This window comes from Chelonia mydas, chromosome 10 (genome assembly GCF_015237465.2).
Source record: "Chelonia mydas isolate rCheMyd1 chromosome 10, rCheMyd1.pri.v2, whole genome shotgun sequence".
NCBI classification, from domain to species: domain Eukaryota; kingdom Metazoa; phylum Chordata; order Testudines; family Cheloniidae; genus Chelonia; species Chelonia mydas.
In genome coordinates, this window is record NC_051250.2 from 48,930,337 (window position 1) to 48,945,720 (window position 15,384).

The 15,384-nt window shown below is 37.4% G+C and overlaps 1 protein-coding gene across 15 annotated transcripts in view; it reads left to right on the top strand.

Annotated features, from left to right (window-relative positions):
- The window catches only part of SCAPER (S-phase cyclin A associated protein in the ER), a 356,135-nt gene that overhangs the window by 109,965 nt on the left and 230,786 nt on the right, over positions 1–15,384 (top strand). For all 15 annotated transcript variants that reach the window (XM_043523924.1, XM_043523925.1, XM_043523930.1 and 12 more), the window contains 7 exons: positions 1,233–1,403; positions 2,629–2,704; positions 2,894–3,011; positions 3,425–3,536; positions 4,640–4,780; positions 8,976–9,131; positions 11,656–11,798. In XM_043523924.1, coding sequence (XP_043379859.1) covers positions 1,233–1,403; positions 2,629–2,704; positions 2,894–3,011; positions 3,425–3,536; positions 4,640–4,780; positions 8,976–9,131; positions 11,656–11,798 — 917 coding nt within the window. The remainder of the gene's footprint in view (positions 1–1,232; positions 1,404–2,628; positions 2,705–2,893; positions 3,012–3,424; positions 3,537–4,639; positions 4,781–8,975; positions 9,132–11,655; positions 11,799–15,384) is intronic.

Here is a 15,384-nt window from a genome sequence, read left to right on the forward strand (position 1 = left end):
ATATTTTGTTATAATTGTTTCTTTATTTTCTTTGTTTGCTTATTTTGAAGTATAAACAGCATGAAGAATATGTTCTATCTGATCCTTTCAACAATTTGGTACTTTAAAAAAATGTGCCTTAGTGCTGATGTAAGAATCTGAATAATAATTTTACTGTGTACAATTTAAATATGTTGCATACTCTTCAAACAGAACTTGTTCTTGTCTAATAAAGCAAGCTAGAAACTGTTTTAAAATCTCTGACATTAATCTCCCATACCATTATCATCACACACGGATGTCACTTTGCAGCAAGAGGACTTCCAAGAACAGGCTGCTAATCTTAATTATAACTTTATTTCATGATACTAAGTAAAATACTTTTGACGTGCAAGACCATTTTCTAATAAAAGGTGTCACCTTGTTCTTGGCTTTGGCAGAGGGGCCAAGGAATGACTGGTCATGATGAATGAATTATCTGTTCACCTCCTAGGGTTTGCCTACATTAGGAGATTTTACTGAGTATAAACATGGCTTCTAATAATTGAGTTAGCTGACATAATGTTGGCCATGACTTTTTGGCCTGTGTAGATAAGGACAAGTTATGTTCATCATCATGTAGCTAGTCATGGTTAAACATTGATCCCTGAGCCTCTCATGGAATGGCTATTCTGTATGCAAAGTACAGTTATTGTCACAAATTTTGTATTGAGAGAGTAACAAGTTTTTGTAGTCCTCATAGCTTGTTTTTGGCTTGAGAAGAATCCCATACCAAATCAGCAAATATCGAAGTGGATATTCAGTTCTACTGCAGTTTATAAAAAAAGAACCTCTTCTTGTTCTAGAACTCTCCAAAGTCATTCTACCAGAAATACTGCAGCTTCCAAAGCATGTGTATTACCTGGGTTCCTATACTGCAGATCTGCAAGGATGCCACTTAAAACTGAGTTCAGACTTCCAACAGTATTGTCTAGATTCAGAGGCTAGATTAAATTCCTCTTTTGTAAAGTGTTCCTGAAGATCATTTTGATGTCATATTGTAAGAAATGTTCTTGTAGCTATTTAATTAATTAGTTTGAAACTGCTAGCATTTTAGCCTGTTTTCTTAATTCATTAAATGTATCCTTTAAATGTACCACAACTAATATAGAAAATGACTGTAAATTGACCTAAAAATGAAACATGATCCATATTTAGAAAGCTACATATTTCTAACTTTCTGGTCCAGTTCTAATTTTTGATTTTCTATACAGTCTATGGCAGAAGTCCTTGCTAAAAAAGAAGAGTTAGCAGATCGCCTGGAAAAGGCCAATGAAGAAGCAATAGCTAGTGCCATTGCAGAAGAGGAGCAGTTAACTAGAGAGATTGAAGCAGAAGAAAACAATGACATTAACATTGAGACTGACAATGATAGTGATTTTTCTGTGAGTTTTCAGTCTGTTTTAAAATGACTAATATTAGTTATCAGAATGTAAGCATAAAATTTAATTTTACATTCCTACTTGCTATATGCAGTTTATTTTATATGCAAATATAACTGTTTATACATGTATTACATTATCATGTAATAACTGTGAAAACTATATCAATTTACAGAAATTTGCGTAAGATATTTTTAATTTTACTGTGTTTCGCTTTCTGTATTGCATATTACTGTAGGTGCTAATTAGTCAGCAAGACCAACTAGCTGGCAGAACATCTAATCATTTTATCTGGAAAATATACTACTTTTAAAGAAAGCAGAGATGGATATTGAAGGGAGATATTTAGTATGAGTCTTTGATCAGCACATTTAAGGTTTTTTAGTTGTCTTAAAGAGAAAATCTCCTGTCTTGCTGGGGTCTGTTTTACCCTCAAAACTTCAAAGAAATATTAACATTAATAGCCAAAAGCTATTAATGTAATATTTACATTAACAGCCAAAAGCTCAATTTTGCTGCCATTACTCATGTTGTGTAATACCTTACTCCATGAGTAGTCTCATTGAAATCTATGTGTCCACTCATGAAGTAGGGTACTACTCATTGTGACTGGCAGTAGCAGGAAGAGGCTGTAAGTGACTATGGGAATTAGGTAGCTAAAACCCCACACATCATCTTGAAAACATAGAGATTAATTATTTAAGGCCCAATTGTGGAAATACGCATTTGAGTGACTTTCCATAGAATTTAGTTGAGTGAGACTACTCATCTGAGTAAAGTGATTCATGTATATTTGCAGGACTGGATCCTTTGCTTGTGAGCTCTTTAGGGTAAGGACTATGTTTATATAGTACCTAGCAGAGTGGAGCCCCAGTCCCTGCTGGGGCATTTGGACAGTTCTGTGAAACTCATAATAACTATAATACAAAACTCAGGATTCAATAAACAGGCTGTAGGACTTTATGGTAGTTTATCAGTCTTCAGAGATGTAAAATGCTTAGTAGCAGCTGGATTGGTCATTTGTAATTAAGGCATTATTCTGCAATTAAAAATTACACAAAAAATGAGTTCTCTAGGGATTCACTCTATTTCTGCAGAGGTATCTCTTTTATTGCCCTTAATCTTGAGTCTAAGTTTGTACAGCATTGTAAAATCCACCCTTTTGCTAGTATAGGATTGTGTAAAAGACTTACGTTTTGATTTCATGGATCATTTTGTGAAATTTCAGGCTAGCATGGGCAGTGGAAGTATATCTTTCTGTGGCGTGTCTATGGACTGGAATGATGTCCTGGCTGATTATGAAGGTAAAGATTTATGTATTCATCTAAACACACAAAATAACAGTTTATGAAAGAGACTTTTTTTTCCTACTCAGTTATGCTTTTGGAATAGAAATGACTCCCAAATCATTGAGAAGTTCAGAGTGATGTTATTTGGATATTGTTGGACGTTATATTTTAAATTATGTAAGTGATTGTTTCCTTTCTGTGCAGCTCGTGAATCATGGCGTCAAAATAATTCATGGGGTGATATAGTGGAAGAAGAACCTGCACGTCCACCAGGCCATGGAATACATATGCATGAGAAACTCTCTTCACCATCTCGCAAAAGGTCTTGGAATGTTCAGCTGACTTAACTAGCCAAAATAGAAGTAGATTAAACTGTTGCATGAAGTTACTATGTTGTTAATTTCTTGTTTTCTTTATAAAGTGCTTTGTAATTTGTGGAGAAACAAAAACTTATTTAAGAGCTGGATATTATTGTTATAAAATTTGTTACATTTGTACTGTATTGTGCAGTAGTTTAAATGCTAAAAGGTTCTGAGTTTGAAAGAACAGAACAGGGATAATATTAAATATATTAATCAAACACCTATAAATGAGATTAAATCAAATAAGTTACATTTCAGTGGTATAATGCTTTTTTTACTTTCCTAAATATATTTGGATCGCTGAATTGCTTATAGGATTGTTAGTCTCAGTTCTTTGTCTCATTGGCTTATTTTATTATGTTTATATTAAAAGAACAATAGCAGAATCTAAAAAGAAACATGAGGAGAAACAGATGAAAGCTCAACAGCTGAGAGAAAAGTTACGCGAAGAGAAAACGCTAAAGCTTCAAAAACTGATAGAGCGGGTAAGCTTTGTATAGTTATAAAGATCCAGTTTATTTTAATTTAGAAGAGTATATTTTGTTCACATGGTCCAAACACATACACGACTATTAAATTCTGAGCTAACTTCAAAATGAACCTTGTCTTCTGGATCTGAGTTAGCAGAATCTTAGTGCATGACACAAGTGACCTGACTTTCTAGGAGGCTTGTATGTTATTATTATTTATATTACCCAAAGTCTCATTCTAGATTGGGTGTCCATTGTACTATGTGTTCTACAAATACTTAGGAAGACACAGACTTTTTCCCAAAGATCTTGCCAGAGTAAAAAGAAAAGAAACAGGAAAAAGGACAGGGGGAGGGGGCGAAAAACACATAAACCACTGATCAGGGTGATGATGAGCACGCCAGACAGGCCAAGGGGAATGAAATGGTGAATAAGGAATAAAAGGGAAGAGGGACATTGTTGGGGATGGAGAGATGGGTTCGGGAAAGGAAGGAAGGAAAAATGGAGAGATCACTGGTAGGTATAGGACTGTGCAGTTACCATCAGTAAGAAAATCATGTTTATAGTTCAGATTGTAAAAAACAGTCTTCTCATACTGCTAGTATCCAGTGGTTGTGCAGATATCTCTCCTTTCCGTGCTGCTCCAAGCTGTTACTGCAGGAGTCCCTGCTGCTTCTAGGGATTGGCTTCATCAGAAGGGCCTGATCTGCTCCCTGTCTGAGGGCTCCTTTTGAGTTTGTTATACTACCTGAAGCAAAAGGCTTTTGTCATACTGTGTACAATACTGCACTGGACTTGTAAAATAGTATTATCATTAAACAGAGTTATTGCCAAATCATTAAGCGCTGTGAGATTTATGAGAAAATCTCACACTAACACCTTTTTATTCAGAGAACGTGCTTGAAATGCTGAGACATATCAAAAGAGCTCACTTAATTTTAGCATTTTTTTATTCAATTCCCTTTTAGCTAGACTGAAGTTACTGCAGGGTTTTGCAGGATAGCATAACTTTGTACTGTCACAAGTGTAGATAAAGGTTACAAAGTAGAAAATACTGGGGAAAATTCAGACATTAACTGCTGTATTGTATTAATAATTTACTAACTCACTGTGTTTAGGAGAAAGATGTGCGAAAGTGGAAAGAAGAATTACTGGACCAGAGACGCAGGATGATGGAGGAAAAATTACTCCATGCTGAATTTAAACGTGAAGTGCAGTTACAAGCAATTGTGAAAAAAGCACAAGAGGAAGAAGCAAAGGTAAGATGTTTGAATAGAAAAACATTTATTATTTGTTGAGTGTGCTCAGGACTATACACAATCTCTATATCAGATATATGAAGGCGATAGGGATCAGACATATGATCACCAGTCAAGCAGATAAGGTTCAGTTTCAGAATGGTGAAAGTTTTCCTTTAAAAAAATCCCTTTATGGGTGAACTTGGGAAGCTTAGTAGAAGAAATGTGTTTTAAGGAGAGATTTGAATAAAGAGCAAGTAGCGCTCTTGCCAGCCTTTGGATAGTGCATAGTACTCTCCCCTCTATACCTGATAGTGCATAATAGCTTTTTCGGTAATTTGCACCCCTGAAGGTTCACAGAAGGAGCCTGTCCTTTTAATTACAATTGTACCTGTAGCTTTGCATGGGATGTGCAAAGTGGGGAAAACTTTTTGTGCTCTCCCTATGCTACTCCTCCACTCTAGGATTAAGGGATAATCTGGCGCTTTAAACTGAGTCCTGTAACATTCTTCTCAAATTCGTACTAACCCACCGTTCCTTCCCAGTGGTTTGGATTTAGATATGACTGGAATCCCAAACACAAGTAAAGTAGTGACTCATGACTAATGCATTGAACATGATTGAGAGCCCCCAATATACACTTTAAAATGTACTTACCTCCTGGGTCTGTGAAGTACCTCGCTGAAGAAACAAGAACGTAGATTAGAATGTTAATTTTGTACATTAATTAAATGCACTGATGGTTGTGTTTTTAGATGTTTTTTTTTTCTTTTTAAATCAGTAAGGAGTTAGTGCTGTTAAATTATTGGAGAGCATGTAATCAGACACCTTGTAATGGAATCATAGGACTGGAAGGGACCTTGAGAGGTCATCTAGTTCAGTCCCCTGCGTTCATGGCAGGACTAAGTATTTGGCATAGTGTATTTATTCTAGGAAGATAGACAAAACATATCAATGCTTTATAGACTTGAACTAAGGTGGTAGTTGCTGATAAATGCTTTTTGTTTTAGTTTATTGAAGAACTGTTAATAAAGTAACCTAGAAGAAGAATTTATTTTAAAGCTCCTTTTTTTCTGTAACAAAGGTGTCCTCTTACTACTGGAATGCTGTGTTTTATATGTAGTGAAGCTCTGTATCTGAACTATGATTGATACACCTTTTCAACCTTGTTAATTATTATAATCATGACAAAATCGGTTTAGCAGTTTAACTTAATGGTTATTTCTGTCACTTAGTCCAGACTCTATTCTAAACTATCTAATTCAGTCTAACACATTTACCTTCATTATTATTTCATTAAACCAGTGTGACTTCTGTAATCATATTAACTAAATCACACTTAACATAATTCCCAACTAAGCAGATGTTTGAAGTGTTGTGTGTATTTAATGTGTGAGATCTGCTGCCTCTTGTGGTTCTTTTGTTCTTGAAGATCAAGGTTAATTGGGTTTACAGAAATACTAGCTGATGTGTAGTACAGTTGAAAGACCATGATGACTGTTGCTGTCCAATTGGTTTTCCAAATTCCCACTGCTTGCTGTTCACTGAAGTGCAAAATCCATTCTGTAAATGTATTCCAGTCCGTAAACAAAGCAGAAAAACCTACCTTTTGTTTGGCCTCTTATTAGTTCCATAGATTTACATCTGCACAATCCTTTTGTGGATATTACACAAATGTAATAGACGGTTGTGTATGACAATGTACTCTTTTATATTCAGTATTTCCTAGTGTGTTCTGTCAATGCTAATAACTTTTTTATTAATAAAAATAATATTTTTCCTCAATAACTTTCCTTCTGAAATATATTTTATTTAAGATTGAATAATAGTGTGCCTTTTCTCAGTTGCAAATACCTTTCTGAAACAAACATTCACTGTGGTGCAAATATTACGTGTGTGTGTGTGTGTATATATATATATATATATTAAGGTTCACCAATCTTTTCAGCACTTTTTGAGTATGAAGAGAGGGTAAAAAATGCACTTATTTCAAATATTTAAAATAAAATAATGATTTGTATAGCAGTGGGAATGCAAAGCTTAAATTTTTGCATATATTTAATGTAAAAAATTAAAATATCCTAAAAGCACTTAAAAATTGGCTCCTGTGCATCATTTTTCCATGAGTTATTTATCAGTGGCCATTTTAGAATTAAAACATTATGTACTGTTCTTCTGTGGATCAATAAAATAGTAAATATTTATGAAATAGATCATAACAGGGTATGAAAGAAAAAGATTATTGAGCTTGATATATTTTCCTTAATTACGAATATGTATATACCCACTTTTAAAACATTCCATTTTGTGAGGTAAATATCAGAATTTAATAAATCTATAAATACATACAATTTTCAAAGTAAAAGGGGGAAAAGACTGAATGAATCATATAGGCCCTGATCCTACAAACACTCATGCACATGTAGAACTTTACTCATGTGAGTGTATTGGCTAGTGCATTATCTATTCTTGTTTTAAATGTCCCAAATTATGCAGCTTCTATAATTTACCGTGAGAAAATTTCCACACTCCAAAACCTTTCATTATTGGGAAGATTTTCCTGATATCAAGCCTAAATTTAACTTTTTCTTGATAGCTTATCCCATTTCTTCGTTCATACTGCTTGGGCTAGCCTGTTAAACAAATAATGTGTGAGGAAAGCAAGTCAACTTGCTTGCAAACACCGCATCTGATTTATTCCAAAATTTCAGGGAATTGTCTAGGTGTCAATTGGCAGAACCCTATTAGTTTTGGTGAAAATCAGAAAAATTTGATTTCTGTTGATGGACGTGACAGGAAAGTAAGGCTCATAGAGTGCCCATTTCATGCTTCAAGCAGAGAAATCATTCTAGTACCTCTTGCTGCTTCCTACACATATTATAAACTGCAGCTTAACCTGCTGCTCTCATTGGGTGTATGGATCAGTCTACAGAAGCAACAAAGTATGTGATCCTTTAGTTATTTGAATATGTTGTCCTCAGTTACACCGAGATTTAAAAAAAAAAAAAAAAGGAATATCAACTCTCATGCTTCCTTGCTTATGCTGATTTATGTACTGAAGTGTGCAACCCTCTGGTAGGAATAAATATAATTTTTGTAATGTCTTCAAGCTAAGAATCTCTGAATGCTTTACAAATGGCTGTGAATTAAGCTTCAAAACATTGCTGTGAGGTAGCTATTCCTATCCCCATTTTGCAGATAGAAGAACTGAGGTACACAGGTTAAATAAGTTGCAAGTCGGTAACAGAGAAAGAAACAGAACCTATGTCTCTTGGCTCCCAGTGCTTTTTTTTAACTACTTAAGGCCCTGATCTTGCAACTAGATATCGACGGTCTGATCCTTGCATCCCTACAGAGCCTCATTTATTTGCTTTGCTCATTGACCAGCCTTTCTTTGCTCAACTGCTTAGAAGGAATAGGGTACTGAAAATGTTTTCTGCCCTGGACAGCAAAATGCCGAGGGTCTCTTCTAGATGGGGAGTTGGGTCTGCCCATGTGAATCCAGTTTCAGGATCTGGGCCTAAGTAATGCTTTCTCTCTGTGGACTTTAAACAATAATCCTGGTTGGTGCAGCTGTGAGATAAGGGATTGCATCATATAGACCCAAACATTTAAATTGAAATCAGTGGGACTACTCACATGTGTAAAGTGAAACATGAGTAAATGCTTGCAGGATAGGGACCTATGTTTTTATTTAAAAAAACCCCAAACCTAAAATGTTATGTTAGTATATGAGATTGGTTGTAACCCAGAGACAGTTAGTTGGTATTACAGTCTAAAGTAAATTTAATTTTAAAAAGATGATTAAAGATATTCAGCATGGTACTTAAATATGTGAACAGTCCCCTTACATTCAGTGGAGCTACTTGTGAATAAAGGTAGGCATGTGCTTTAGTACCTTTCTAAATCAGGGCCTTATAAAAAAATAGGGGTTTAGTTTATAGCAGTTCTTGATATGTAGGATAATCTAGGTAAATTATTTTAAAATATGCCTATTTTCTCTCATGTACATCCAAGTCCTTAACAAAGGATAGCATCATATTGAGACTAAACACGAGAATTTTTGATGAAAAACCAGGGACATGTGAAAGGATACACTATGCTGCAAACCTCTTATTATCCGCAAAAGTTAGAAATGTACCTGGGATAGACTCCACTAAATGGAAAATGTTACTTTAACTCTTCAAATTTCTTGTACGTTTTGGTTTAATTGCAGGTAAATGAAATTGCATTTATAAACACCTTAGAAGCCCAAAATAAACGTCATGATGTATTGTCCAAACTAAAAGAGTATGAACAAAGACTAAATGAATTACAGGAAGAACGCCAACGGAGGCAGGAAGAAAAGCAAGCACGTGATGAAGCTGTTCAGGTATAATGTAACTTTTCAAGTGCAAAAAATAGTTGCAAAAATACAATAAAAGCAGTATATTTGCTCTTAGTTATGATTACATAAAGTATGAAATTTTTTATTTATCTCCTACACTAAATTACAAAAAAGCGAGATTCCACAGATAACTTCTTTTACAATGCTTCAGGAAGCTAGGAAAAATGTGATTGTTAAAACTTGTACAGGTCTGTTTATACAAATACTGGATAGTTGCGACTCATCATGTCTTCAATTTTTTAAAGAATTTAATGGTTTCCTTGTAATGGAATAGCAAACAGCTTTTAGCAATACTGAGGGCTTTATGATGAAAACCTGAAGATATTCAAAGCAAAAGCTGTAGTTAAATAGTCATCATATGCATACTATCTTAAGTATTCCAATTTTATAGGGCTACTTAAACACACAAAGAAAATGTTTGTGTGTTCCTGGAATTCTATATTTTTGACTACACCCTTCCAATGCTAGATTTCTCTAGCTTCATACATCCGCTGTTTGGCACTGCTTCCTATGTTACAAACCAAAGCATAACTTTTTCTCTTGTGTAAACTCCCTGTTCTTCCGTATACATCCCTTAGATCACCACAAGTATCTTTTGGCTGTGAATCTTTAATCACGCTTCCTTCAGTGCTCACTTAATAATCCTGTGCAGTTGATAGGTATCAGTGGTGAGTAAGATTCTGCCTCTTTATAGAAAAACAGAGCTCTCACTTTTTCACCTCTGATAGCTTAGAGGGTCATGCTGAGACAAAGGTAACTACACAGGAACCAGAAAACATACTTACCCCATCTGCCTTGATAGAACTTGGGCTGATCACTCAAAAAAACCCTGGGTTCCCAAGGATTGTCTGGCTCACCACCTATGAAAGAGACCCATTAGACTCGTTCAATCTGTGAAGAACATTTGTCCCTAATCATCTCCCTAGCTTTCCTCCTCATCTTCAAGGAATGATCCACTCCTTTGTGCTTGCAGCCTGTTGTCCTGCGGTCTCAGCCTGCTTTTGCTCCCTTGAGTACCTGCCACTTCTCTAGTCCTACCCTGATGGCCCCTCATCAGGGGCTCTAGGCCCCTCTCAGTCCCAGGCAGAAAAAATCCTCCAAGCAGTCTTACAATCCCCCATGCCACCACCATTCCTTTCTGTCCACAGATCCCTTTGCCTAACTAAAGACTAAGACCCTCAGCCTCCTACTGTGCTATTTCTTTGCACAGCACACTGCAAACACAGAAGGCTGTCTGATGGTGTGTTTGCAGCTCAGTGTTCAGAAGACAGTGGAAAGGTTAAACGCTAACTTACTGAGCTGCTGCACTACACCAAAGGGGGCTGCTTCTGTTTCCCTGGAGTCAACTGGAGATTCTCAGAATAGAGAGGACAAAGGACGTTGGCTGATGGGACGCTTTTGGCAGACTCCCAGGACCTGTGTCAGTGGGGCTGCATCTACTCTGCAAAGCAATAGGCCTCGAACCATGGGTCCCAGATTGACTCGGGCTTGAATCCTCCAGCCCCAAATAGTCCCAGGATCCTAGATCCAAGCCTGAGTATGAGAGGGGTGTGTGCGTAGGCTGAAGCGGGGTTTGGGCTCCAACCTGAGTCTGAGCCTGGGCTTACATTGCAGCGTAGACATACCCTTAAAGAGTTGTGTTGGGGAGGTCCAGCAGGTCTAGCAGTCTTTTCTGCAGTGCCCCATGGTGCACTTTGTATATTTCATATGGCAGTTTGCACTTTTGTTTATTTATTTAATTGTACAGTCACAGTCAAACATGTGGTTACTTTTCTTGTTTACCTTTTTTAAAAAAAGGAAATTAAATGCATTCACACAATGTTTTTGAAACTTTATACAAATACAAGTTAGAATAATCATTTATGGTTCCCACAGTAACCATAACCCAGCCACATTGCACATGTATATTAAGACATTAAAACTAACACCCATATGTGGTAACACAAAATATTACATATGTGGAAAGGGGGCTGAGTTATGACTTTTGTTGTCATTATAACTTTGAATTTCCTGACTTTTATTAGTGTAAAATCAAAACCATAGATAAGTTGTTTGCTCTTAATAGATGTAAAGATTGTATATCCAGTACTTAAGTTACCATGCAAAAGGGTTCTAGGATCATGCTCAAAGACTTTGGAGTTCTTTGAGAGGATATTTTATTTTTATAGCATAGTCTTCAACCTGTAAGAAGTTGAGAATGTACCCAAATGTCACTGTTAATTGGTCAGTCTTTTTTGAGTGAATTATTGAGTGAATAATGTCTTTCATGTGCAAACAAAAATGTATACCCATTTACTGCCTATAGGAGTGCATACAACTGCACATTCAGATTATTATTTAGGTGGTTATATGTGTGTAGATTTGTGAGCATCTTTGTGTGCGGGCATCAAGGCTTCTGTCCAGTGCATATCTGGTCCTTAGAGCCTTTAATGATGGTAAAATATGATTTCATACCATTGTTAATTTGTAAATAAAAGTGAGTAGCTGAAAATAACTTTTCTATCATTAGGAGCGTAAAAGAGCTCTGGAAGCAGAACGCCAAGCCCGGGTTGAAGAGCTGCTGATGAAGAGGAAAGAACAAGAAGCTCGGATTGAACAGCAGCGGCAGGAGAAAGAGAAAGCACGGGAAGATGCAGCACGGGAAAGGGCCAGGTAGTTCTCCTTACTATCTTGGGCCCTTATTCTGCATGGTGATCCATGCAAGTAGACTTTTGCTCCTGTACAGATCACAATGCAGCCTTGGGGCTTTGGTATTTTTGGAGAGTAATATTAATAAATATTATTTATAAATATTTTCAAATACAGAAGTCAGGTGAATCATATTAATAATAGGTCCTTTCTGGCAGGTTCCTTATTCTGTGTTGAAAAAGTGCTGTGTAAATTTGCAGTGCACACTACATACATTATGATTTTATTATAGTATTAAAATTTGCTGTATCATAAACTTTTATTACTAACAAGACCTTTTAACAAATTGCCTTTTTCCTTTTTTTTTTTAATGGTTTGTCCATAATCAAAAGTCCATGAAGAGGTTTTTAATACAATAGCCATTTCAGCTATTCAGCGCTCTGTCTATCTTGGGCCAAATATGAGTTGGATGTATATATAAATTTTGACCTATTGAATGTAGGTCAATCATTATATTGTACATGAAAGACTTTCTTTATGTTAAAATCACCTTCTGCTTAAGTTATTAGTGTTTATTTCTTTTGTCTGAATCTTGTTCTCAGTTCTCCCCCCCGTCCTTCTGAAAGCATATAAGTAAAATATATGCTATGTTCTTTTTGTAGCTGAAGTTTTTTATGACTAAAGGATCATTGGTTTAAAACAAAAAAATTTTTTTTGTCTTTTCTGATAGTCACAGATTGAGCTCTTCAAAGCCATTTTAAGGAATATTCTAATCTAAGTAAAACATTCTGAATTTGTATTGATTTTTTTCTACATCTTCCAAGAACATAAATTAATCTAATTTGACATCATATAAAGACCTAGCATGCCATGAAATATTTAAACATGATGTACACAAAGGGCAAGATCCTCCAATGTGCTCATGACTCTTTGTGCCGTTTTTGGATTGCGCAGAACCTGTATAGCCAGCTCTAGGATGCCTCTGCCACAGCGAGTATGGTTCGGTGGAAGAGCCCCTTTGTGATTTCCTCCATTTTCTTTAATTCCCAAAGGACTTGAAGAAAATTAGGCAGAACAGAGACAGAGTGATATTAGTTGCACCACTGTAGGAAAAGCCGTCCTGGTCCTTAGAAATTCTTGCTCTTTCCAAAGATCATAGAATCATAGAATATCAGGGTTGGAAGGGACCTCAGGAGGTCATCTAGTCCAACCCCCTGCTCAAAGGAGGACCAATCCCCAACTAAATCATCCCAGCCAGGGCTTTGTCAAGCCTGACCTTAAAAATATCTAAGGAAGGAGATTCCACCACCTCCCTAGGTAACACATTCCAGTGTTTCACCACCTTCCGAGTGAAAAAGTTTTTCCTAATATCCAACCTAAACCTCCCCCACTGCAAGATAGTCTATTCGCTCTCCCCTTGTGTTAAAGATTTCTTTCCTAACAGTTCAGTGTATCCAGACTTCAAGTCCCTTTATCTGACATCATGGCTGTTAGATTTTTAGGACAGAATGTTTTATGCTTATCTGAGGAGATCCGGACAGTTGTTTGGGAGTCTAGGAAGTGCTATGCTGCTAAATAGAACTGATTATAAAAGGTTGCTCAAGTTAAAATCCTTTATTCTAGTTTCAGTTCATTTAGATTTTTTTCTTATCTCTGGTGTAATCAAAGCTATTCCTGACAACTGTGTTTATTCATCAAGCTGTTGTTTCTGTGCACCATGTTGTTATGTAAGAGACCACAGTATAGTGTAATGCTGATTTTTAAAAAGAGCTCCTGAGGCAATCCTGGCAATTACAGGCCAATAAGCCTAACTTCAGTACCGGGCAAATTGTTAGAAACTAGCAAAGAGCAGAATTATCAGAAATGTAGATGAACAGTTTGTTGTAAAGGGAAGTCATGCCTCACCCATCCATTAGAATTCTTTGGGGGTGTCAACAAGTGTGTGGATAAGGGTGATCCAGTCAATGTAGCATACTTGGATTTTCAGTAAGCCTTTGACAAGGTTCCTCACCAAAGGTTCTTAAGGAAACTAAGTGAGTGGCAGAGCTCCGACCTTGTCCCCGTGGGTCCGGCACTTCCAGGCGGTTTATGCTAGCCTCAGAGGCTCACTGTGACCCTCCACATAGCCCTTCTCTCTCTAGGGCCAGGGATACAGTCTACTGAGTCCTTTTCATCATAAGCCAGCAATGGAGGTTGGTGAGAGAGTTCCGAGTCTCTGTTGCTCCTACAGCCTCATGCCAAAACAGTTCAACCTCCTGTCCTGACAGGGGCCTGTCTTCCCCTCCCAGAAGGTGTTTCTGTAGTGGTGGGTTGGGGGAAACCCGGGCCCACCCTCTACTCCAGATTCCAGCCCAGGGACCCTAATGGCAGCAACTGTTGGCAGCCAACCTTTCACTGCCAGATTTGCTACATTTCCCTGGGCTGCTTCCCCACAGCTCCCCTACGTCTCTCTCTTAACGCCTTCTTCACCTTTATCTTAGGGCTCCCTTTCCAGTGGCTTGAGGGTGTCTTCATTACCCAGCCCTTCAGCCGCACTTCCTCTCCTCTGGCTCCCTGGCTTTCCTCAGCCTGGCTAGAGTGAGCCCTTCTACAGTATCAGAGGGGCCTTAATTAGAGTTGGGTGTTCACATTAGCTTAACAGCCTCACCTGACTCTTTACAGGCTAATTGGAGTCATGTGTCCACCCTAGCCTGGAGCAGCCTCTGCTCTGGTCAGTCAGGGAACAGAAAAATGTTTATCGAGTTGCCAGTATAGCCACAAAGAAGCCATCCTCAGCTGAAAGCACGTCTGATGTGGCTTAATGGGGCGAGGGGCCGTGCAGTGGGTGGCCGCCTTCTATTCTGCTGAGGTCGGATGACTGTCTAAAAACAGTGTATACCAGCTAAACATGCAGCACAGCTAAACAGGGATCAAACTAGCACAGACCTCAAAATAAAAAACTCAAGCTAAAAAAAAAATTATTACTCTGCTGTACCCAACTGGCCTGGGTCTATCACAGTAGTCCTGGGATAACAGGGAAGGTCCTCTCTTGGATCAGTAACTGGTTAAAAGATATGAAACAAAGAGTTAGAATAAATAGTTTTCACAATGGAGAGAGGTAACCAGCAGGGTCCCTCAAGATTCTGTACTGAGACCTATGCTGTTCAATAAATTCATTAATGATCTGGAAAAGGGAGTGCACAGTGAAGTGGCAAAGAGTTCAGATGATACAAAACCATTCAACATAATTAAGTCCAAAGCTGACTGCGAAGAGTTACAGGGGGATCTCACAAAATTGGGTGCCTGGGCAACAAAATAGCAAATGAAATTCAACGTTGATAAATGCAAAGTAGTGCACATCGGAAAAAATAATTTGAACTACACATGTCTAAGGGGGGGGGTCCTAAATTAGCTTTTACCACCCCAGAAAGAGATCTTGGAGTCATTGTGGATAGTTCTCTGAACACTACAGCTCAATGTACAGATGTGGTCATAAAGGGTAACAGAATGTTAGGAACTATTAGGAAAGGGATGGAAAATAAAACAGAAAATGTCATAATGCCACTGTATAAATCCATGGTGTGCCCACATCTTGAATAGTGAATCCAGTTCTGGTCACCCCATCTCAAAA